We start from the raw sequence: 22,060 nt of genomic DNA, 5'->3' as shown, positions 1-22,060 counted from the left end.
TTTCTGGTCCGCTGCAGCCGCTAGTACGCGTGACTGCTTGCTCAGAAATTTGTTGACCGCCATTTTTTTAAATTTACGTTCAAAATATTGAAAAATATAGCTAAAATACACTAAAATACAAGTTAGTGGATGTGTTAAAAGACTAAACTATCATCGATTCTCATTGTCAAATTCCAGACCGATTTAATCAGACATGACATTGCTACTAGAACAAGTAAAGAGAGTAAATGATGCGGGACTATTGTCCAATCTGCGAATTACCGTAAGGGACAAATTCGACTTCCTGTTTATACGTAGAATTCTTATTTAAATAGGTCGTTATTATTTCGCTGATATATCATTGGAAGTTGTTTGATATATCAAAGCTTGCATGATGTTGGTCTTCCTCATTGTAATTCTGGTATTTATGGTACTTTTAGGCTGGACTGGTCTTATCGTCTCTACCACCTTGCAAGTCGAACGATCTACAGGGAATGGCTAATCATTGCATCCTTCTTGTGTATTATGCTGATTCTTTATTTGAAAGTCTAGAGTTCAGGAGAGCTGAGGTTACAAATATAAAATTAACTGATTACAACTTTTTGCACCACCCCCCTCCCGGAAAATTTTGAGAATTGAGTGTATACTGTGGAGTGTCATTATAATATTATTGGCTAGAAAATTGTTGAGGAAGACTGAGTAATAGTGCAATTAATGACTTTGATATACAACAGCCTGAGAATGCTGGCAGCTCTTTTGAAGCACGCCAATGCCCCAATCATCCTTCTAGGAAGATCTACACACCTTTTGTCGGATGAGCATTGATCATCTCTTGAATTGAAGGTTCTTTGGTTGGCTTGTATGTCATTGCAATATATTACACATTCTACATGGAGAAAATTTGTTGTTTTTGATGTCAAATGGAATCACATTTTCCTTATGTAGAAATACTATCAAACTGCCTTGCAATACAAGAAAAATTTAATGAAAAAGAAGTATAAATCAACCTCAGCAATGGTATGCCCATCATTTGTTGAAATTTTTGATAAGAGTATGCAAAACAGTTACCTTTAATTTGGTTTTCAGGTGCTAAAATACACTGCTTATTGTAAACTTTTTTGTTAGGGGAATATGTCTGATGTCGATATTCGTTACAAGATCTATCTGTGTCAAATGAAACTGAAGGACTACAAAAGTGCTCAGAAAACTGTAAGAGGGACTTATCTATTAATTAAATAAGATTCAATCACATGTGGAATCCAAAGTTGAAAATCTTTTTGTGTTAAAATATATCTCAGACTCAATGGCAAAACCAGCTCCGATTATTTAGTCTGCTATGTAATTTTTTTTGTATTCATATGCTGGAACAACAATAGGTATCTAAAGAAAGAAATATTGTTAACGATCTGAAGTTTACTTTGCAGGACTAAAACTTGTGGGCTAGCTTTGCTACTGCTCAGATTACTGATGCCACAGAGATATGGCATGTATATATCCATGGGAGTCGGTTAATAACCTGTGTCTTATCAAATGAACTATAAGAGTCTACATTGAAAACACGATGATTGTTTCGTTTTCTAAGCATTTTATGTTGTTACGTATGTTTCAGCTTGACGACATCCCTCCAAAGCAACGATCACCTCAGATAACAATGTGCTTGGCAAAACTTTACCATAAACTGGGTATTGAAAGGTTTGTAACCCAGTCACCTTAAATTTGTTACCATAACTGCATTTCTTCAACACAAAACAAGAATTCTGCTTTTGAAAGCGTTGTCATTGGTTTTTCATCTTGTGTCACAGTTTCAGATTATCATTTACTTCTTGTTACCTTCATTTGAAAAACTTCATGAAACTAAGAATGTATCGTTTTATATCTTCTAGGCCTGCCATTGCTTGCTATAAAGATGTCTTGAGGTGCAACAAATAGATTTAATATTTTAGATCTTTCAATGGCTGAAAAATATTTTGGATGTAGCTATGTCGCATATTTTTCATTTAAATTTGCGTTCGATCAATTTCGTAGATCGTGTCCTTTAGCTTTGGAAGCTGCAATGGGTCTTCTGCAACTTGGTCAAAACGCCACGGAAGTGACATCCTTAATGTCTGTTTCAATGCCTTCCGTAGGAACCTTCGAATGGTGTGCGATTTTGACATATACCTTTAAGCACGTTAACTGTCCAACCATGTCAAAAATACTTTCACGTTGTTCACTTTCACCAAGGTTGTTGAACTGGCTGAAGGCTTACGCTCTCAAAGCAACATCGAAATTCACAAGTACGTATATGTTTGATAATAACCTCTTTGTTGCTTGGTTCTAAAATTAATGTGAAAATAAAATTCTCCTCTTTTCAATGTATAACGTTACCACGGGATCATATAACTGTATGTTCATGCGATGGATGTTAAAGCCTACGCTAGGAAACTTTGCAGTATTGTTATGTGAAGAGCGATTATTATGAGAAAGATAATCAGCACACAACATTTTTCGGGATCTTCGATCTGTTATTTTCGACGCAGCTGAAAATTTGTGCGAGTTTCCCTCCCTAGCACTAAAGACAGGGGTATCGAAGTAAATCTAAAGTCAATTATTAAATTGAAACGTTTGACAAAATCGTTGAGTATAAGCCTCGAAAAAGCCATCAAACTTTGCGTTATGTGCTTATCTTTTTTTCCACGTAAAGTATATACTCCATTTAATTCCTGATAAATGATCAACGATGTCTAAAGTAGAATTTGTAGCAAAACATAATCAAGATGAGAGCGTGTTGAAACTAATATGTATTAAAATAGCAAAGTTCAATTTTTCAATGCAACTCTGTAGCTACTATCATTGGATAATGGGATCGCTAGTAGTTTCTATCAAGAATGACAGTGCAAGAGTGCAGTTGATAAGCTAATAGTTTGTTTTTTTGTCAGTTTATTCAAAATTTTATTTTTGTCGATTTTGTATCCAAAATTAATTAAAATTTCGCAGTGTAAGGGTTGAAAGTGGAGCTCAACTTTAACCATACAAATAGCTTGGCTTATGAAAGTAATGAAACATATGATCAATTCAAATAACCAGTAAACGACGGTGTTTTTTTGAATCTTAGCACAAACTTTGGATCGCCAGTTATATGTTTTCCATTTGCTTCGGATTTTTTTTCAAAATGCTACTTTCCCTACATGAACAAGTACAATCGACTGTCATTTTGTATTTTCGTTTAGAGGCTGCACAGCAGCTGAAAACACTCGAGTCTCAGGTAGTAAAATACCTCTCTTTAATTTCAGGCATTTCGTTTTTGTTGAGAAATTATGTTTACCTTATTTCAAAAGTGATAATTTTTGCGAAGAATGAGTTTTGTTTGTTTTTGGTGATGTATGCTGTGTGAGGTGTTTATTTATTCTCTCATGCAGCTAGCTTTTTAACATTTTTCTACAGCATCTTCGAGACAATGTCGATGTGCTCTGTCTGTTGGCTGAATGTCAATGGCAGTCGGGAGATTTGAACAATGCGAAGACTGTTTATAATAGGGTTCGTAAATGAAGATTTATTATGGACTGAATATTTAATATGCAGGTAATTGACCAATCACAGGGCTTGTATGAGTGAAGAATTCCAAAAATACAAAGCATTCGTAAGGGAAGAATTTTATAATGAGTTAAGTTACTTACGTTTATAAAGTGAAGTTACGTAGGTATACGTTAAGCAATTTGGAGGTACATAAAATTACGTTATGTTACCCCGCCATTCACGATGATTGTGTATCAATAGTATATGCATCTCCCAAAGGACAGGGGGGTATGGTTGTCTTACAGATCAAATTGAATTAGTAAACAGTATTAGCGATTTCGAAGTGTCTTTATCCTCACAGAAGTTCATTTAAGGTGCGTTCATTGGATGAGAAGTGTTTACAAGGAATGGATCTCTACGCCAGTCTTCTTGCTCAAAACGGTGAAAAACAAAATGTTGAAAGGTTTGTGCTGAAAGGCTTGTAATAGAGGCTTGCTTGTTCTATGAGTTTAGCCCATTTCATATAAGTATTGTCATTTTTATCGTGTTTTAGTTTGGCCGAGGAACTTATAGGAGTAAGTGAGGATCGACCCGAACCTTGGATTGCCATGGCGCATTCGTCTTCTGTTGCAAATAAAAAGACCCGGGCTATCTATTTCGCCCAAAAGGTTTCCATCTCTATTTTTAAAGTATACTCAATTTTCAACGAATTTACATCATTTACTTTTTATGTGCATGTGGTAGGGACCAGGAGAAAGGCACAGAATACGCTTGAATTTGAGGGAATGGGGTTGAAATTTACGTGCTTTTACAACTGCAACGATGTACTATAGTAAAAATCCCTGCATTTGTAAAATATTGCGGACAAATCTTACTCGAAGTGTTTTAATGTATCAATATCTTACTAAGGACAATTCTGAAAAAGGATTCATCAACTATATGTCACTGGAAATTCCTACGTACTAAAAAAAAGAAAATCCGCCCTATCTTAAATTGAAGAGAAAGTTTTTTTCAAACATACACATTTATTTTATAGGCACATAACATGGACAATCAAAACATACAGGCATTACTTACAAAAGGTGAGGAGAATCTTTCTACAACACCGTACTGTTATATTTCAACTATTTGTTTTCAAAACTTACATTCAATGACAGATATCTACCAACTCCAAACTGACATTCAATGACAAATATCTACCAACTCCAAACTTACATTCAATGACAGATATCTACCAACTCCAAACTTACATTCAATGACAGATATCTACCAACTTCAAACTTACATTCAATGGCAGATATCTACCAACTCCAAACTTACATTCAATGACAGATATATACCAACTCCAAACTTACATTCAATGATAGATATCTACCAACTCCAAACTTACATTCAATGGCAGATATCTACCAACTCCAAACGTTCATTCAATGACAGATATTTACCGAATTTCTTTCATATTCTGTTGTTAGGTTCCCTACTTTCGTCAGTGAAACGAAAGAATGAGGCGATCGACCACTACCGTGAAGTCACCCGACTTTCTCCAAATAATTACGAAGGAAATAAAGGTCGGTCTCACATTCAAAGCAAATTTAATTTTTCTTGCCAAATTCTGAGTGATTGAATCAACTTTTTTGTTTTTCATTTTAAGGTCTTATTGAATGTTATCTTGCGAGCAATCGACACAAGGAAGCCTTAGTGATTGCAAAAAATGCACATAAATGTCTGGGAACAAACCCTCGAACCTTGCTGGTGAGTAGAAAATATGGAATTATGCACGTACGTGGAATTGCATTGCCATTTTCTAATTTTTATATGTAATGGGTGGCGATTGACTGAATTCCACGAAAATTGCACTTTGTTCTGCTTGTTTATGCAGCTTTTAGCAATGGTCTTGTCGAAGGAAAGTCAAACTCAAGAAAAGGTATTTCATTTACTGCTTTGGGAAATTCAGATTTCATGCTGCTATAATTGGTGATTTCGTGAATAATGTGTGATTTTTCTTTCAGGCGAAACAGATGCTGGAGAAAGCCATCGCTCAGGATCCAATGTTTGCTGATGCTGTATATGATTTGGCCGAGATGCTAACGAAAGAACAAAATCACGAAGGAGCTGTGGAATTGTAAGAATCATGTTGAATGTTGATGAGTCTGGTGGAACTTGTTTAAGTACATTTCCAGTGGCTTCTGCTTCTGCAGGTCTCTCTTTTACTTAGAGAATGAAATATAACGAGTTTCAGTTTAGTGTGTGTAACAGGAATGAGAAAATTTCAATAACACATGCATTGCTAGAGTTCTTACCTGCAAAATGTTCCATTGTAATAAGCGTCATTTTTGTCGTCATTTTTTGTCCTTTTTTAATCATTTCAAAAGCTTGAAATGATAGACTAGCAAAATTCAGTTATCATTGAAGCTCTTGACGAACAATAATTGTTCAATTCGTTGCTATTTTGCGTTCAATCGTATAGATTAAGAAAACATTTAACGCACATCAAGAGTGCAAACCTTCACATACTTCTGGGTGATAATCTCGCATCTCTGAACGAGTATCAAGAAGCGTTGGATCAATACAGCATCGGGATAAGGTAAAATATAGCGAAGTTTCTATAAGAAATAATTTAATGGCCGCTGAATAAAGACACACAAGCCCTTAATCTTTTCTGAAAATGAAAATCAATCTTACTCGTGATACAAATTGCATATGAGAGCTGTGCAGTTCCAGCAATTTATCCCGGTTTCTATTTTTTGGAAGTAAAAAACCTCGATTAAATTGGTTCTGTTTTGGTTCTTTTTTGATATATTTTGGTGACCATTGTGCAATGCGACGCCATAGTTTTGGCCGTTTGAAAATAAACATTTTGAGAGTGAAAGGAAATACGTAAAAACTGTTTGCCAAAGTCAACCTTCATTTTAAAAAGGCAAAATTTCTTTGGTACTTTCAAAACTTATGAGATATATCATTTGGAAAAGCTGTGTAAAACTGCAAAACGTCGCTTTCTTGTTGTTATCATTGTTTTATGAACTTTTTGTCTGTTCAGTATGTGTCCCGGACACAGTCGTGCCATTGCCGGAATACACCGTGTGGAAAGTCTTACTGCCGGCACGGTCCGAGATAGTCCCGATGATTTGGCTGCTTTGGATGAGCGAAATATGATTGCGGAAAGCTCTGAGGTATAATTATGAGCAAACTGTGCATCTGTTTATTTTTCTTCATCTACATAAAACATGGTGACATGTGTCTTAACACGGTGATAACACAACATTGCAATAACTCCTGAAGTTTGAACAAACGGTTGGTTGACATGTATATATGTATATTTATCCGAAAATTGATTTACAATTGTTTTGTTGCTACTTTAAGTTTCATGCTTAGCGCAATCATGAATTTAGAAACAAAGGAATTGCGAAGTATTTTTAAATAAATACTACTTTGCTCTATGTATAGGTATTCGGCACTCTTTTCTTTCGTTACTCTCTCTGTTTATGGATTGCCATGGATTGATATGAAAAAACAACATAAGTTCATAGAATTTTCTAAGACTCAGAACTCTTCAAAGCCTTTTTACATATTTCCCTATCTTATTCCGATAAAGTTAAAGGCCTAAAACATTGTTTGTATTATAGGAAAATTCGGACGATGATGACTGGGAAGTAATGAATCGCCGTGAAGTGGTGAGAATTGAACATTGAACTGAATATAACTGGATGGTTATTTTCTGTCTAAATTTGAAGCTAGCTATTTAATAAGTTGCAATCCTCAAACGCATTGCTAAAAGAAGGTTCATTACGAAAAGCATGTTTTCCGTTATGGTCGCCCTCCAGTTATATATTCAACTCAATTGAATTGAGCACGTAGCATCAATATCGCATCTTGCAATGCATCATGCTAAACATGAAGTACAATTTACAGTGACAGTTTAACTGCGGGAGAAATCTAATTAAAAGTTAAAGCTGCTTATTTTTGCCTTACATTCTGTGCTATTTTTATGCCCTAATCCATGGTCGATGCATTAATGAAGATGTTTTAATTATGATCGTTTTTTATAGTGGTTTTGAACACGACGTTGCGTGACTTTCTGACGATGTATTAAACAAGTAAGTTAGTTGATTTTTTGACACCATGCTTTTGACCATGTGTAAATACTGTATATTTGCTTAGTATGAGCATCATAAATTTAAGGTTCAAGGAAGTTCAGTGTAGCTTTTTCATTTCTCGGTTAAGAATAATTTCCGTACATCTGAATATATGATGTACACAGTCCTCCGTAACTGAAATATTCAATTCGGTGCATATATCCTAATCTCCCTGCAGAGGGCAGCTGAATAAATACAGTAGGTTGAACCGCTTTTAACATAAGTAAACATCTTAAATTTTGACGGTCGCGAACATTCGGTACGTTTAAACCTGCTACTTGTTGGCGGTCGCGAATTAATGTGCAGCTGAAAATGATGTATATAGTGAATAATTTATGATTGGTTGTAGCACTTAAACCGTAGCAACGCGATGCTTTCATTGCGGCAAATGCTATTGTAGCTGTATCACTGGCACACGTAGCTATACTACTGCGAAATTTAAAGCACTTTAAAGAGACCGAATAATCGAGGTCTTGTTTTTCGAGCGAGTGATTGAAAGCATTGCAAGGAGTATTTGTCTCGAGAGCAATTTCATCACTGAAGGCAGGAAAGCGTGTGTTTTGTTCTTGAATGAATTTACTCAACAGCTTTTTGCTTCAACATTAGAAGATGGCGATTGAAGAAGATTGGTTGATTTCTCTCTCGGTTATTTACGGTTTGGGAGCAGTTGCCTCACTATGGTTGGCGTTGTTATCTCCCATGATTTTGGATTATTGGGACAAACCTCGCGGTCAAAAGAAGAAAGGCGAACGTGACTGGGCGACCGTGTTTCTCATATTTCTCATCTTTCAACCATTTACGTTTACTGGTTGTGCCATCGGCATTTGGTGGATCAACGCTCTGGCCTATATACCTCCTGCTCACCTAGTGTGTACCGTATTATCTTTCCTAGCCATTGATTTCTTCAATGACGACAATTCAAATACATATCGAGTCTTGTGATGACGAAATGTTATATGTGTAGTAACCGTTTGAAAGCACATATATGAAACTTACCATGATTTAAGTTCGGATTTAACAAGCAGGAACATCAAACATTTCAAGTTTTACCTCGTTTATACACACAGTCTTAAGTTACTTTTTGCGTTATTTGATGTGTGGTTGGATGTTCAATGTGAATTATTTTCGATTTGAGATAATGTTCGATCAGTTACAACTCGATTCGGGTGTTCTTGTTTGAGATCATCACATTTCAATAAGCTCGATAAGGCAGTATATGAACAACGATATGAAAACGGATAGGCTTGGCTTAGATTTTCGTTTTTCGTTGAGCAGTCAGCCATATCACTTTATCCACGGGCATTTCGAAAATTGTGTAAAATGTTTTCAAAGCATATTAGAACGATAAAAAAACAGCGTGTTGTTTGGAAATGTATTTATTTGATTAATGTTCTATCTTGTATAACTGACTGTACAGAAAATATACATCCAGTAAAATCTTCGAACATTGCAATAATACATTTTGATGATTTTACATACATATAGCTGTAATTATAATGGTAATTACATAAACTTAAACATTAAACTATACACGAAACCGTTTTTACAGTGGTTTATTTGTTTATCTAAGAATATGATTGCCATGTTGGTGACAACATTTGAGGGCGCAAATCCGTCTTCATGAAATATTCTCTACGCACCTGTATGTGTGTATATCAAATGCGGCTATGTTTTATGAATATTTTCCTGACTTTCATTACATGTAAGTGATAAAATATTAATAAAAGAAATTTTCAGTCATGGCCAATGAAACATCTTCAAGTCTACTTACACGTATTTCTATTCTTAATCGAAAAGTTGAATATAGTATTTTCAATAGTATTTTATGTAGATTTAAGAAATGACGTATGTGGAACTGATAAGTAAATTGATCACTAAGGTATTATTGCTAAGGGGTGAAAAGATATATCTTCTTCCTCTTGTTTCATCGCTCCCACCTCCCGCTTCCACTTTCCCTTATAGCACAGATTTGCGCCCTCGTTGAATAGACGACATTCACATTATTAAAATCAATCAACAATTACTGAGACTTTGCTACATGAAAATATTTTTTAATTCATATCGACTTGACTTTTTTCTGAAAAACACATTCTTTGTCTTCGCAAATCAGTCCTCGACACTTTTTACAGTCTTTATCAGACGTGCATTTTTTCTTGAAAACTTTAGGGCACTAAACATAAGTGGATCAAAAATCACTGAAATGAACTAATTTCATGTTGGTTATTTTTAAGGACCAAGTTCTCTGTTTCTTAAATATATTCGTTGTCTCTCTTTCCTAAGATATTCATGTTCTCTCTTTCCTATGATATTCATATTCTCTCTCTCTTTCCTAAGATATTCGTTGTCTCTCTTTCCTAAGATATTCATGTTCTCTCTTTCCTAAGATATTCATGTTCTCTCTTTCCTAAGATATTCATGTTTTCTGTTTCCTAAGATATTCATGTTTTCTGTTTCCTAAGATATTCATGTCTCTCTTTCTTAAGATATTCGTGTTCCATCTTTCCTAAGATATTCATGTTCTCTTTTCCCTAAGATATTCATGTTCTCTCTTTCCTAAGATATTCATGTTTTCTCTTTCCTAAGATATTCATGTTCTCTCTTTTCTAAGATATTCATGTTCTATCTTTCCTAAGATATTCATGTCTCTCTTTCTTAAGATATTCATGTCTCTCTTTTCTAAGATATTCATGTTCTCATTTTCCTAAGATATTCATGTTCTATCTTTCCTAAGATATTCATGTTCTATCTTTCCTAAGATATTCATGTCTCTTATTTCTAAGATATTCATGTTCTCTCTTTCCTAAGATATTCATGTTCTCTCTCCCTTAGATATTCGTGTTCTGTCTTTCTTAAGATGTTTCATGTTCTGTGTTTCTTAAGGTGTCGCCTGTTCTCTATTTCATAGGAATTTTTCTTTCTCTAAGGTATTCATGTTTATAGTTGAACATATTCTATAAAATATATCTTTTTCAAAGCCTTACCCTTATCTTTGACATGATGTATGCAATAGTTATTCGACCACATTGTTTCTTGTGGTTGCAGATCAGTTTTACTGGATAGTTACACTTGCATTCATCATGTTTAAAACATTTCTGGTTGTACACTTTAGGACAATGTTTCATCTATGACAAAACAAATATAAACATACATTAGAAGCACGTCTTCACTGTTTAATCCAACAATGCAACTCGTTCTCACAAACACATTTTTCTAATACGAGCAATTGTATTGACCTCGCGTCGTTGTATTACTGTAGTGTCTGATGAAGCTAATAACATACGCGTTTTATCACTCTTGGTGCGATTTCGAAAATAGAAAAATAAACGCGCTTGGGTGATTAGGATTGTGTAAAAACTAAATGGAAAGACTTGTTTTATAACAATAATTTCTTCATGAGCGTGACTAGTATTACAATATAATTTCTTTGTGTTTTTTGTGAAATAAAATTTAAAAATGCACATGCACATAGGTATACTTGATGAAGGGGGTAATTTGTGATATTAAGTTACGGAAAGCTCATTGGAGTGTGTCTTGCCTAACTGCTTTCTAAAATTCTAGAAATTTCTTTAATATCTTTCTTCAGGAAACTCTAAAATTAAATATCTGCGTAACATTTTTTTGTCTTGGATTAACGTAAGATTGTAATTTGCTATGAAACTATACATTCCAGATGATAGAGTGATTTGGATTTGACAAAATAGAAATGCGCGAACAGGACTTTTCTTACCAACTGCTTTGGGCTGGCGAATTTTCTTCTTGTTGTGACATATGCAAACGCGACGAGAATAATCAGTACTGAGAATATTCGTGAAGTTGCCATTTCTTTCTCCTACGATTGTCTATCCTAAAATATTTAAAATTATAGTTGCGAGTGTCAATTTTACAACATTTTCGTTTTCGCTGGTGTATTTACTACCACCGAGGTTAAAATATCCAAATGCTCGACTACTTGGATTACATACTCAAACGTTGCCTTGTGCATGTAAAGACATAGACAACATATTGTACCTTCACATCATCTTATGTTTCGAACACGTTCAACAAATGCTAAACTCAACGTTAAAACTTGCCTAAGAATTTAAGAAACATAGAAATACACTCTGTGAAGAATGTTCTCGTCAAGTCGAATTATTCCTGAATTCTGCACGAGTTTATGTATTTAAGATGCTTCAAGTACACTAAATGATTTGCTTATTTGTGATTTTCATATGATTCTTTTCCGTGTGTATTGAATTATTAGTAGAACAATGCTTGCTAACCGAGCAAATAGAAACGAATCCCAGCGGATAGCCCAATTATTGTCCACATTTATTGGTTATTCGCTTGTGTATATGTTTATACAATAAGCCGTTTTCAAGCTTCTTCGAGATGTTGTTGCTCATCAACTTAGAAAGGGTTTTGAACATAGCGTATGTTGTACTGCCTTTCAATCTTATGAAAAAAATATATTGTCCTGCAGGTCATTTAAAAAGCAATTTTTAACTACGTCTGATTTAAATTGGCTGCATGAAAAATTAATGTTCAAATGTAATTGAAATGAAATTCGTGATTATTTACCCAATATCAATTTTTAGCGCAACACCTACCTGTAATTAAGAATTAAACATTATCTGGCCTAATTTTCCAAGGCCAACAAATGACAAAGAATCTAAATTCACATGTGTTGACCACTGTCATAAAGACAACTTCATTTGTTCTTCATAGTTTTGAAATATTCTAGAGCATTGTGCGCATTGACTTTAGGAGTGTTTGGAGAATTGCACATCGCTTCTGAATAGAGCCTCTTGATGACATTTTTTGTTTTACATTTTTTTGAGGAGGAAAACTTATTAAATAGTATTAAAAGATTATGAGTGACGCTACGTACGTTTTGACCTTCACGAATTTTCGAGGCCCTTGTTGAAATCCCTTAGACAAAATCCTTGGATGCCCTGTGTTGACTGATAGTGTCCAATTGATAAAATATTACATAAAGAACATTAAAATCGAGTTAATCAACAAAAACTGCTTGGAAAACTTCATTTAGGGTTGTTCCAATTCTTGTTTTTTTATAATGAAAATGAAAAACGTGTCTTTTCCGTATTTTTTTTTTATTTGCTCTGTGCGTTTTCACAAATTGTTATGATTCGTTGTGATTCCTTTACCTCATTGACATACCTTGAAACAATAAACGCTTTACTTCTATCCTGGTAAACTCAATGTTCTCTTCAAGGAAGCTCTTGTACATTGATAGCGAGATTCGTTGATGCCCCGGCTTTTATACGCCCTGCTTCGACTACAACGGAAATTATGACAAATTATTGTTTTCTATATTGGAGGTATTACATGGCTCCATGCACAATATAGCTGAGGGGATTCATGGATCAGGGATGTCTGATCACCTACCCCAGTCCTATCCACGGATGTCTGATCACCAACCCCTCTTCCTTCTCTTCCCATTTGCGCGACTATTCTGGAATACTCTATTTGATCTGACCAAATTGCTAAAATGTAATTTTGTGTATTTGCGTGCAGGTAGAACATTTAAAAGTATCACGCCTGTATTCTAAAACCTCACTCACACTCACTGAGAGGGGCTTCGAAATCACCCCATAACTATTCGAAGACCGTATTTTTATCCTATTGATTTCTTGATTTGAAAAATATTCGTGAGCATCTTGTCATTGATGGAGAAATGAGTTTGCTATTGATTAGTGAGAGCAAGATTTCTGTGTAGCACTTAGCGAATGTGAGTGAGAGATACAAAAAATAACACGACAAATTTTTCTCCTTGGGGTTTTTTTCATATTTGTTTTTTTCTGTTGAATCTAATAAGCTAAGCTCGAAATTAAGGCGTACTAAATTTCATCTGCGTAAATATTCAAGTGGCAGGGTCTGAACTCTAGTACAAAAAGTATAAAGTGAAACTGTGTGGGCGTATGGAAATACTTTATGGTGTTCTTAGCCTTGTTGATAACCGACTTAGGCTAGGTTTCCCTAGTTGTTTCATGCTTTGCATATCTTCACGAATTTTGTTAATAGAACAGTGTGCCTGTTTTGCCAAACGTCCATTTGCAAATGTTTTTTCCTCTTACGATAGTCAATGTTTTGTTGGGAGTTTAATTGAATATTTGATGAAAACTCGTGCAATTTATTCCCCTCTATCCTTATTCACTTTACTTTCATCAACCCATTTGTGAAATAAATAGATGTTAGTGTAAGACAGATAAATGAAAATTAGCTGTAAAATAATAAAGAGAGTTATTCATAATTCATTTTCTCTAATTTGTTTTAACGTAAGACAAGTATTTCAGTTGACAGGTATTTCACTGTCAACTCGAGGATATCCAATTAAGTGACACTGTCTGCGCTTTTTTAATTCTATCTAGTCAACACTTCAATAACTAGATAAATTAGGCTATTGTTGTGACCGAGGTTTAAGGCCAATATGAAAGATTTTATGATTTTTTTTCACGTTAAACGCGATAGCTAAGACAAAAGACCCTAATTTTGACAGTCACCTAGGATGTTACACGACAAGTAAAATTGCCAGTAAGTTTAACATCTCGTGATTCACATTTGTCTATCATGAATTTCTCGTAAAAAGCCCAGTCTTTTCAGAAGACTAGGTTTCGTCCATTAAACTTGGCTCAAAAGTACTATTGTGAAATGTTAATTGCATATCATAATCCCGTCTTGCAGGTTAGCCAAAATACTTTCAGCCACCTTGCATTGAAAACATCAAGCGATGCTCGCAGCTGCAAAAAATTTTAGTAATTTCTAATGAAACTAGGAATGAAAACAGACTCTTCCTTTGCTGGGGTGCAAATCTTCGGAAGATTTGTTTTTATGGAAAACAACTTGTTCCGATTCACAGGAAACGTTTTCAAAAACCATTATCGTATTTTGAAATATTCGTGTTGGATAAATAGGAAATTTGTATAAATCCCCATTGTTAAATATAATGCCACATTTTTATTGGTTTTTTGAAAAATTTCCTGTGTTCATAATTAATTATTGTGCTAAATTCACGACTAGGAAATCGCATTCTGTCAAAGTCCCAAAGTATTCGTTCGTATAAATATTAAGCGCCCGATTTCTGCGGGTTTTTTTGGGTGTGGGGAAGGAATGGTATGCTTTTGGTACTTGAATAAGCAAGTATTGCCTACTCCTCTAGATTTCTCTAGACGAACTGGTAAAAGTAACGCTTAATTATTGTCAAAATCGTTGACGTTAATTTGCGTTTGTACGACTCGAACCACGCCCAAAATTTTATTTGAAACAAAGGTTTACAATGAAGGGCATTGACAATTTGACGTTAGGAATTTGTGGACGATAATCTATAAGAATCTTGTGTCTGTAACATGCTCTGAGAGACATAATCCTTTTAAATCAAAGATGGATTCGTAAATCCTCTCGAAAGCAACAAAAAATAAACACGCGTTGTATCTTTGAAGGAATTTTTTATTTCGAGTTCAATTTTAGAAAATCATTTCGTGAGGATATTGTCCCTTTCTCAACGAAAACAGCGTCTTCAGGTATTTTTTTAAATAAGCCTCGTTCGATATCAATGGAACGAGTTGTTCATCGACCTCCTTTTGATCTTCTTTGCGTTCCTCGCTCACCGTTCGTTCCTACAAGAAAGCATTTTATTAAGTAACAAAACTGTACATAAAAAACGTCTTTTGTTTTGTTAGAAACGAAGGGGCAATGACACTAAGAAGGTAAAAAACTACCTAAAATACTGACTAGCACAACATGTTTATCGTAGACGGTGATGAATGTGGAAAAAGAAACTGTTTTAAGTTTTAAGACACGAGAGAGAGCCCAATCGTTAATCTTATTCTACATGTTATGCGACTTTGCAATAATAGTACATTTGTTCTAGTTATTAATCGTCATAATTGCTTTCATTACTCCTTGTGCCTCTCATGTTTCGCTTTAGTAAATGCTAATGACCGAAGTTTATTCTAGACGTCATGTTTATCTCTTGAACCACGCGAAATCTGAATTTAGATGATTGACGTATTTACTACGATGACATTTTTTGGTTTGCATGACTCGTCAAGGGCCTAAGCCTGTCTATGACACCTACTTCAACAAAGTATGTCAAATAAATGGATTGTAAGGTAACACAAGACTACATTGACGGAAGAATTAGGACATTTTGCATTTTTTGAGTTTTTTAATCTGCTCTTTCTTTTGACTTTAAATAAATAAATGAAAAAATGTTGTTTTAAGAGACAAAGTTTGTACATCAATAGTGCCTTATGAACATTCTGTTACACTTAGACCAGATGTTTTGTCTAGATAAATAGTGTATAATCCGATGGATGAAGAAGTACATTCCCTCAAATAAATGAGAACAAACCTCTGTTGTTTCTTCAAACATATCATCAGTACTTTTTCGCTGCTTCTTTTCACGTTTAAAGTAGTCGTCTGTTAAACGCTCTGGAAGTTTCACAGCACTGATATCAATTTTTGTTTTTGTGGCAATGACATACGACTGTGGCACTCGTCGTAGTGGCACACCATTCATTTTGTAAGGACCTGTGACAAGCAGTAGACCACCCTCCAGTTGCTTCAAGAAAATAACCCTCTGAAATTATAAATTATAAAGTCAGAGAAGAGAAATGCCATTAAATGCAACAGACTAAATTTTTCAACTGTAGCATTATACAATATCAAATTATTAGTACATTATTGTAATATCATTTATATGACTCAAAAGCTTGCATCAATAAAGTCCATTTTACAAAATTGTGCTGTTACATTTTGTGGCGGCAGAATCTACGGCAGAGGACTTATAAAAACAACTCTTTACTATATCCGAGGGCTTTGATAGAACATTGGCCCTAAATCACAAATGAACAGCAAAGTAACTTCCAACATAATTCAATGATCCAAAAAGGACATACTTTGCCCTGGTGTCGACCAGCCAAGAGGATCACTACAGTACCAGGAGTCAATGAGCTTCTCAATTTTGTTGGCTTAGCCTTCTTGCGATTGGCTAATTTCCTTGGTGTATCTTCGGTAGGATAAAAACGAGGCTATAGCACAAGAAAATTAAGGTTAGACAAAGATGCATCTGACATATAGATGACTTAATAAGTTGGTTTATAAAGACGAAAACTTACCTCTCTTTGAATGGGAACAGTTCGTGTGTTTCCATTCTTGTCACCACCAATTTCTTTAATCTTTGTTGTTACAATTTCCATTGATTCCTTCTTTGTGCCCACCTTCTTTCGTTTATATAAAGCACGCTTTTTAAACATTGCAGATCGGCTGTATTTGCCAATACCCCTTGTGAGTGGCACATTTCTTGATTTGGCCATCTAAATGCATTGAACATAATTAATAATGTATGTTCCATGTCCCATGTGTATTAATTTGAAACCTGAATTTTAATTTAATCAAAATTCTTGGACATGTAACTATTCTACTAAAAAGGGAAAATCAAAAAAAAAAATTTTCGTAGAACTTTAGTCTTTGCAAATGATCATAAATTATGTTTCTTTGTGTTTTCACTCCAACGCCAGATATTATTTATTATTTAAAGTTAGATCTCCAGAAAATGAAGCTTCATTCAAGGATTGATGGAAAGTGCATGGAGGTGTACTTTAAAGGAAAGTGTATGCAAGATTTTTTTAAAATGAGACGTTTCTGTAAGATAATTCTTAAATAACCTAACGTTGTCGATGAGAACTAAATTGATAAAGTCACATTCATTTGCCATTTTGCTCGCAAAATTACAGTGTTTCCGTACGAAAGTTAATGACATGATAGAAAATATTTTGGAAAGTATTTAATGAAGTCAAAATCAAAAGAAATGTTTTTCTGACTCAAGATTATGAAGGATTTCACTTCAACATTTGTGGCTCACCTTTTATACGATGTGAAGTGTCCTAGAAGAGAATGATGTAATGCGCCAGCGATGTGTACATAGTTGTGGTCAGCTCTCATGGCGTAGTTGATCATTGATGTTATTTTAATATAAGCATTTTGAATAATTTCATATCAACTGTCAACTCTTGCACTTGTAATGTGAATATCCTTGACAGAATGTCTTCGTTTGTGAAGGAGCATTTGTTTAGGATTGGAAAATTTCTTGCTTGGGTATCGTCAACACAATATAAAAAAAATCTTCTGGGATTTTCAATGCTGTATGCAAAAGGAAAATTTTCCAATGGGGATTTTATGGCCGAACCTGTTACACCTTTAGGAAAAATAGAGAAAGAAAGCAAAGACATGCGAACGAGAATGGAATTGATGATTATGGAGCTACAGAGAAAGTTCTGTGATGAGCTAACGAGGCTTGATGGTTCTGCTTTCAAGGTTGATCGCTGGGAGCGAAAAGCTGGTGGAGGCGGGATAACTTGTATAATTCAGGATGGTGAGACCTTGGAATTATGAATAAGATTCTTTTATTAGCCCTACCCAATGATGCGACCTACCGTAGGAAATTTGCAGTTTATTAAAGAGAACTTTGTCCATTTTTAAATTCATCTTTTTCCTCAAGTGCTTTCTTTTCTCGGAAAACTAAAGTTCATATTACCCGTACATTTGAAAAAGGAAATTGGTTATATAACGCATGTATTTAGGATGTATCTTACATCGTTCTTTTAATTTTTTTGTTGGATTTTTGACCTTAACAATTTTTTTTTTCTGTAATACTTAACAATCAATCATGGGGACAGAAAGAATCACCGAAATTGTCGAAACATCAGTCAACAACAACAAAAACAGTCCTTCTCAGGACTATACCAACCTGGACGATCTACATTTACAAACATGTAAAGAAAGAATCACCATTACTTGCTTGTCATTTCAGATAGATTCATGAAAACTCTGCCTTTTTGTTTGCCAAAATTATCTTTATTTTTGTTCAAGGAGAAGTATTTGAAAAAGCTGGTGTAAATATCTCAGTTGTTCATGGCAAGCTTCCAAAAGCAGCCATAGAACAAATGAAACAAAGGAACCAATTGAAAGGTATCAAAGACAACGATTCTTTGCCATTCTTTGCCACTGGAATAAGTTCGGTTATCCATCCACGGAATCCAATGGTCCCCACAATTCATTTCAACTATCGTTACTTCGAGGTGCAGGACAAGGATGGTAACAAATCATGGTGGTTTGGAGGTGGCACAGATTTAACACCTTATTACCTTGACATAGAGGTAAAGTGCAAGCTTGGATGGCTTCACTTGTTTTCATTCATGAGAAAATAACCTTTTGCTCTTGTACCAGGATGTGAAGCACTTTCACCAAACATTGAAGGCTGCCTGTGACAAACACGATAGCAGTTACTACTTAAGGTTCAAAAAATGGTGTGACGATTACTTTTTCATAAAATTTAGAGGTATGTTTTATGAATCTTTTATTCAATGCTGACTACCGTGATCTTTCCTGAAGATAATTTTCGACATCTTGAACAATAAAATCAGTGACTGACACTTGACAAAATATTGAGGGGTGATGGGCAAAATGCATGAAATGATAATCTGAAATGTTGCTGGAACAATGATGCTCAACTACTTATTAAAATAAGTCAAATTTAAATGAATAGCTTTTGTCCAAACTTTTGATCATGAAAGATATGTAAACATACAATATATTTTCTAGATTGCAACAAATACAACTGTAATATTCCCATGTTAGATAATATGCAAAATTAATTCAACCCCCAACATCAAAGCATTCTTTGACAAGTTTTTTTTTGGCAAAAACACTTGTCCTTGACGAGTTTTATTTGCTTTTTCAGTTCAAAAGATTAAGTAAATTAATGTTGGGGTTTGGATTAGTGATCAATTATATCATTTACGTCTCTTACTTGATTCACTACATGTGAATATATTACCAGTGCAACCTTGAAGTTTCCAGCGCTTTCCAAATGTACATCATATCCAGCAGAAAGTGCTGTGGGCTTGGTTCAAAGTTCGAAACATAGTGGAAACGTTACTTTAAAAACATGCTATCTTGAATAAATGAAAAGGAAGGCAAATAAAACAAACAGTGTGTCAATAATGTCATATTTGGCTAAAGATGGTTAAAAATGTTTTCTTTGAAAAAATATAGGGGACGACCGCCCCCCTCTAGCCACTCCTACTATCCACCACAGGGTAAAATTAACATTTTTCAGCATTTCGAGTTAATGGCCTTCGTCAGGATATTTATATTTGATATTATCTTTTGGGATTTGCTAAAGATGTGAGAAATAATATTTTTATCTTTAAGGCTGTCAAAGTCAACCCTTGTGCAGGTTGTTGCAAGTCAACCCTTGTGCAGGCTGTTGCCAGTCAACCCTTGTGCAGGTTGTTGCAAGTCAACCCTTGTGCAGGTTGTTGCAAGTCAACTCTTGTGTAGGGTGTTGCAAGTCAACACTCGGGCAAGGTGTTGCAAGTCAACCCTTGTGCAGGGTGTTGCAAGTCAACACTTGGGCAAGGTGTTGCAAGTCAACCCTTGTGCAGGGTGTTGCAAGGCAACACTTGGGCAACGTGTTGCAAGTCAGTGCTTCTGCAGGTTGTTGCAAGTCAACACTTGGGCAACGTGTTGCAAGTCAGTGCTTGTGCAGGTTGTTGCAAGTCAACACTTGGGCAACGTGTTACAAGTCAGTGCTTGTGCAGGTTGTTGCAAGTCAACACTTGGGCAACGTGTTGCAAGTCAGTGCTTGTGCAGGTTGTTGCAAGTCAACACTTGGGCAACGTGTTGCAAGTCAATGCTTATACAGGTTGTTGCAAGTCAATGCTTAGGCAGGTTGTTGCAAGTCAACGCTTGCGCAGGCTGTTGCAAGTCAACGCTTGGGCAAGCTGTGAAGATTGATTTTACAATAAAGGTTAACGGACCAACTACATTATTTGTGACATTACATTTGGTTGCTCATTCTTCCCATACTTCTCAGGGAATGAAGAGAACATGAAGGAGTTTTAGTGTATGTAGTTAAAACTTATATTTCATGATTATGCAGCATGTTGCCATAAAAGATTACCTTTATTTTTTGCAATGTTTGCTGCGTAATTACAGGTGAAAGACGTGGTGTTGGTGGTATTTTTTTCGATGACGTCGATCAACCTTCACAGGAAGGAGCATTCCAGTTTGTGAAAAGTTGCGCTCAGGCAGTTATACCATCGTATATTCCCATCGTCGAAAAACATATGAACGACTCGTTCACATCCGAACAAAAGCATTGGCAGCAACTTCGCAGAGGAAGGTCTATATGATTTCAATAAGAAAATATATTTGCTTTTTTGTATGTTGATTCTACCAAGGTGTGCACGAGTCAAAAATATTAACACTCTGACATGAGCAAATGATTCAGTTGAACGACACAAATGTTTAAGAGAAAAGCATCATCAAAATAAAATGGCCTTCATTACTATTCAAGTCTTCATTTTACTACGTAGATATTAATGTAGTTATTCTTTTTGTGATAAATTAAGTCGTTGTGGAAGAATTGTGTTGGTGTTTGAACATGTTGAGTTATCACTTAGCAAATCACTACTTATGTTAGTTCACAAGTACTGCAACTTTCATCAACGTTTGCTTTGCAATTTTACTGTCATTTTACATTTTTTGTTATCAAACTCCACGTTCCGAAAATTTACGTTCCGAAGTTAATGCAGAACCTGGCAACCGAATTTTAAACTTTTCCCAAGTTAAAGAGGAATTAACTTTAAGATTACTTTCAGGTACGTCGAATTCAACTTGGTGTACGATCGCGGGACTAAATTTGGTCTATATACGCCTGGAGCGAGAATAGAAAGTATATTGATGTCTCTACCGCTGATCGCACGCTGGGAATATATGCATGAACCAGCTTTTGGCAGCGAAGAAGCCAAGCTAATGGAAGTTTTGAAAACTCCAAGGGACTGGATCCCAGTCGGTGAATGACCTATTTCAGATAAGTTTCAAAATTGAACATATTTAGAGCATAGAATTTTTTTGAATGAATAGACAACTTGAATTTCGGCTGCGTTAAAGGCGAATTGAATCGGTTCGATGGTATTTCGCGTATTATGAATTAGTTGTTTAACTTTATTTTTCGGCAACCTATTTTCTGATTGGTGGTTTGCCGATGACCGAATATGTGAATTGTAAATTAGTTGCTTGAGATAGTTTTTTCCTATAAAATTAGTAGTCGTAGAATGCTTTATGATAATGAATCATCCCCTATATTCTTATCGTGTGTGCCATTTAGAATTCGCTGCTTTGTGAAGACAAAGCTTTGACTGTGACGCGAGATATGCATGATATTCATTTCATGTCTAGAAATGCCTTTTTTCATTGCAAGTTGCCGCTAGATGATGGCGTCCCAGTTTAATTTCAGAATGTCAGGTGTTAACTAGGAGTATTCAAATAAATGAAGGCTTGCGGTTGAAAAAAATTTCATTTTGTTTTTAAAAACCACTGTTGCTTTTTTATTTGCACGCTCATCTTGATTTCGAAGTTGACAAATTGTACAATTTGCGTGTAATACT

At 35.1% G+C, this 22,060-nt stretch overlaps 3 protein-coding genes across 5 annotated transcripts; 1 reads left to right on the top strand and 2 right to left on the bottom strand.

The window, feature by feature from the left end:
- The first annotated feature begins 28 nt into the window (after window positions 1–28).
- LOC124434781 (anaphase-promoting complex subunit 7-like) lies at window positions 29–21,763 on the top strand. 3 transcript variants are annotated; one of them, XM_046984687.1, is made up of 23 exons: window positions 36–262; window positions 420–548; window positions 925–996; window positions 1,105–1,188; window positions 1,589–1,671; window positions 1,863–1,895; window positions 2,005–2,118; window positions 2,203–2,255; window positions 3,189–3,223; window positions 3,403–3,495; window positions 3,849–3,937; window positions 4,028–4,142; window positions 4,511–4,556; window positions 4,947–5,042; window positions 5,126–5,226; window positions 5,354–5,398; window positions 5,484–5,596; window positions 5,942–6,058; window positions 17,585–17,979; window positions 18,477–18,763; window positions 18,834–18,945; window positions 20,607–20,793; window positions 21,272–21,763. In XM_046984687.1, the coding sequence occupies exons 1-23, from the start codon at window positions 194–196 to the stop codon at window positions 21,471–21,473; spliced, it is 2,670 nt and encodes an 889-aa protein (XP_046840643.1). In that variant the 5' UTR covers window positions 36–193; the 3' UTR covers window positions 21,474–21,763. The 3 variants fall into 3 exon arrangements, with proteins under 3 accessions (XP_046840645.1, XP_046840644.1, XP_046840643.1); XM_046984689.1 differs by lacking the exons at window positions 17,585–17,979; window positions 18,477–18,763; window positions 18,834–18,945; window positions 20,607–20,793; window positions 21,272–21,763 and adding exons at window positions 6,512–6,644; window positions 7,098–7,145; window positions 7,521–7,568; window positions 8,214–9,359 and having other exon boundaries at window positions 29–262; XM_046984688.1 differs by lacking the exons at window positions 17,585–17,979; window positions 18,477–18,763; window positions 18,834–18,945; window positions 20,607–20,793; window positions 21,272–21,763 and adding exons at window positions 6,512–6,644; window positions 7,098–7,145; window positions 7,521–7,663 and having other exon boundaries at window positions 29–262.
- Window positions 9,651–12,896, bottom strand: LOC124434789. The gene is made up of 4 exons (XM_046984698.1): window positions 12,765–12,896; window positions 11,335–11,451; window positions 10,589–10,729; window positions 9,651–9,777 (listed from the first exon to the last, which is right to left on the bottom strand). Exons 2-4 carry the CDS (start codon window positions 11,425–11,427, stop codon window positions 9,664–9,666), a joined length of 348 nt encoding a protein of 115 aa, XP_046840654.1. The 5' UTR covers window positions 11,428–11,451; window positions 12,765–12,896; the 3' UTR covers window positions 9,651–9,663.
- Window positions 15,033–17,531, bottom strand: LOC124434787 (60S ribosomal protein L6-like). The gene is made up of 5 exons (XM_046984696.1): window positions 17,470–17,531; window positions 16,724–16,921; window positions 16,505–16,636; window positions 15,958–16,185; window positions 15,033–15,220 (listed from the first exon to the last, which is right to left on the bottom strand). Exons 2-5 carry the CDS (start codon window positions 16,919–16,921, stop codon window positions 15,068–15,070), a joined length of 711 nt encoding a protein of 236 aa, XP_046840652.1. The 5' UTR covers window positions 17,470–17,531; the 3' UTR covers window positions 15,033–15,067.
- Window positions 21,764–22,060: the final 297 nt, after the last annotated feature.

This window comes from Xenia sp. Carnegie-2017, unplaced genomic scaffold, assembly GCF_021976095.1.
Source record: "Xenia sp. Carnegie-2017 unplaced genomic scaffold, XeniaSp_v1 HiC_scaffold_14, whole genome shotgun sequence".
In the NCBI taxonomy this organism is placed as follows: Eukaryota; Metazoa; Cnidaria; class Anthozoa; order Malacalcyonacea; family Xeniidae; genus Xenia; species Xenia sp. Carnegie-2017.
This window is presented reverse-complemented; position numbering and strand designations above follow the sequence as displayed.

Bases quoted from the DNA above. Each gene is read 5' to 3' on its own strand.
- LOC124434781 (XM_046984687.1), top strand. From the start codon at position 194: ATGACATTGCTACTAGAACAAGTAAAGAGAGTAAATGATGCGGGACTA. The intron at 997-1,104 runs GTATGCCCATCA...CTTTTTTGTTAG, and splicing joins ATAAATCAACCTCAGCAATG to GGGAATATGTCTGATGTCGA. The intron at 1,896-2,004 runs GTGCAACAAATA...TCAATTTCGTAG, and splicing joins TGCTATAAAGATGTCTTGAG to ATCGTGTCCTTTAGCTTTGG.
- LOC124434789 (XM_046984698.1), bottom strand. From the start codon at position 11,427: ATGGCAACTTCACGAATATTCTCAGTACTGATTATTCTCGTCGCGTTT. The intron at 10,730-11,334 runs GTAAGAAAAGTC...GTTTTGTCATAG, and splicing joins TCGCCAGCCCAAAGCAGTTG to ATGAAACATTGTCCTAAAGT. The intron at 9,778-10,588 runs GTAAGGCTTTGA...ACTTATGTTTAG, and splicing joins ACATCATGTCAAAGATAAGG to TGCCCTAAAGTTTTCAAGAA.
- LOC124434787 (XM_046984696.1), bottom strand. From the start codon at position 16,921: ATGGCCAAATCAAGAAATGTGCCACTCACAAGGGGTATTGGCAAATAC. The intron at 16,637-16,723 runs GTAAGTTTTCGT...CTTGTGCTATAG, and splicing joins CTGTTCCCATTCAAAGAGAG to CCTCGTTTTTATCCTACCGA. The intron at 16,186-16,504 runs GTATGTCCTTTT...TTATAATTTCAG, and splicing joins CTGGTCGACACCAGGGCAAA to AGGGTTATTTTCTTGAAGCA.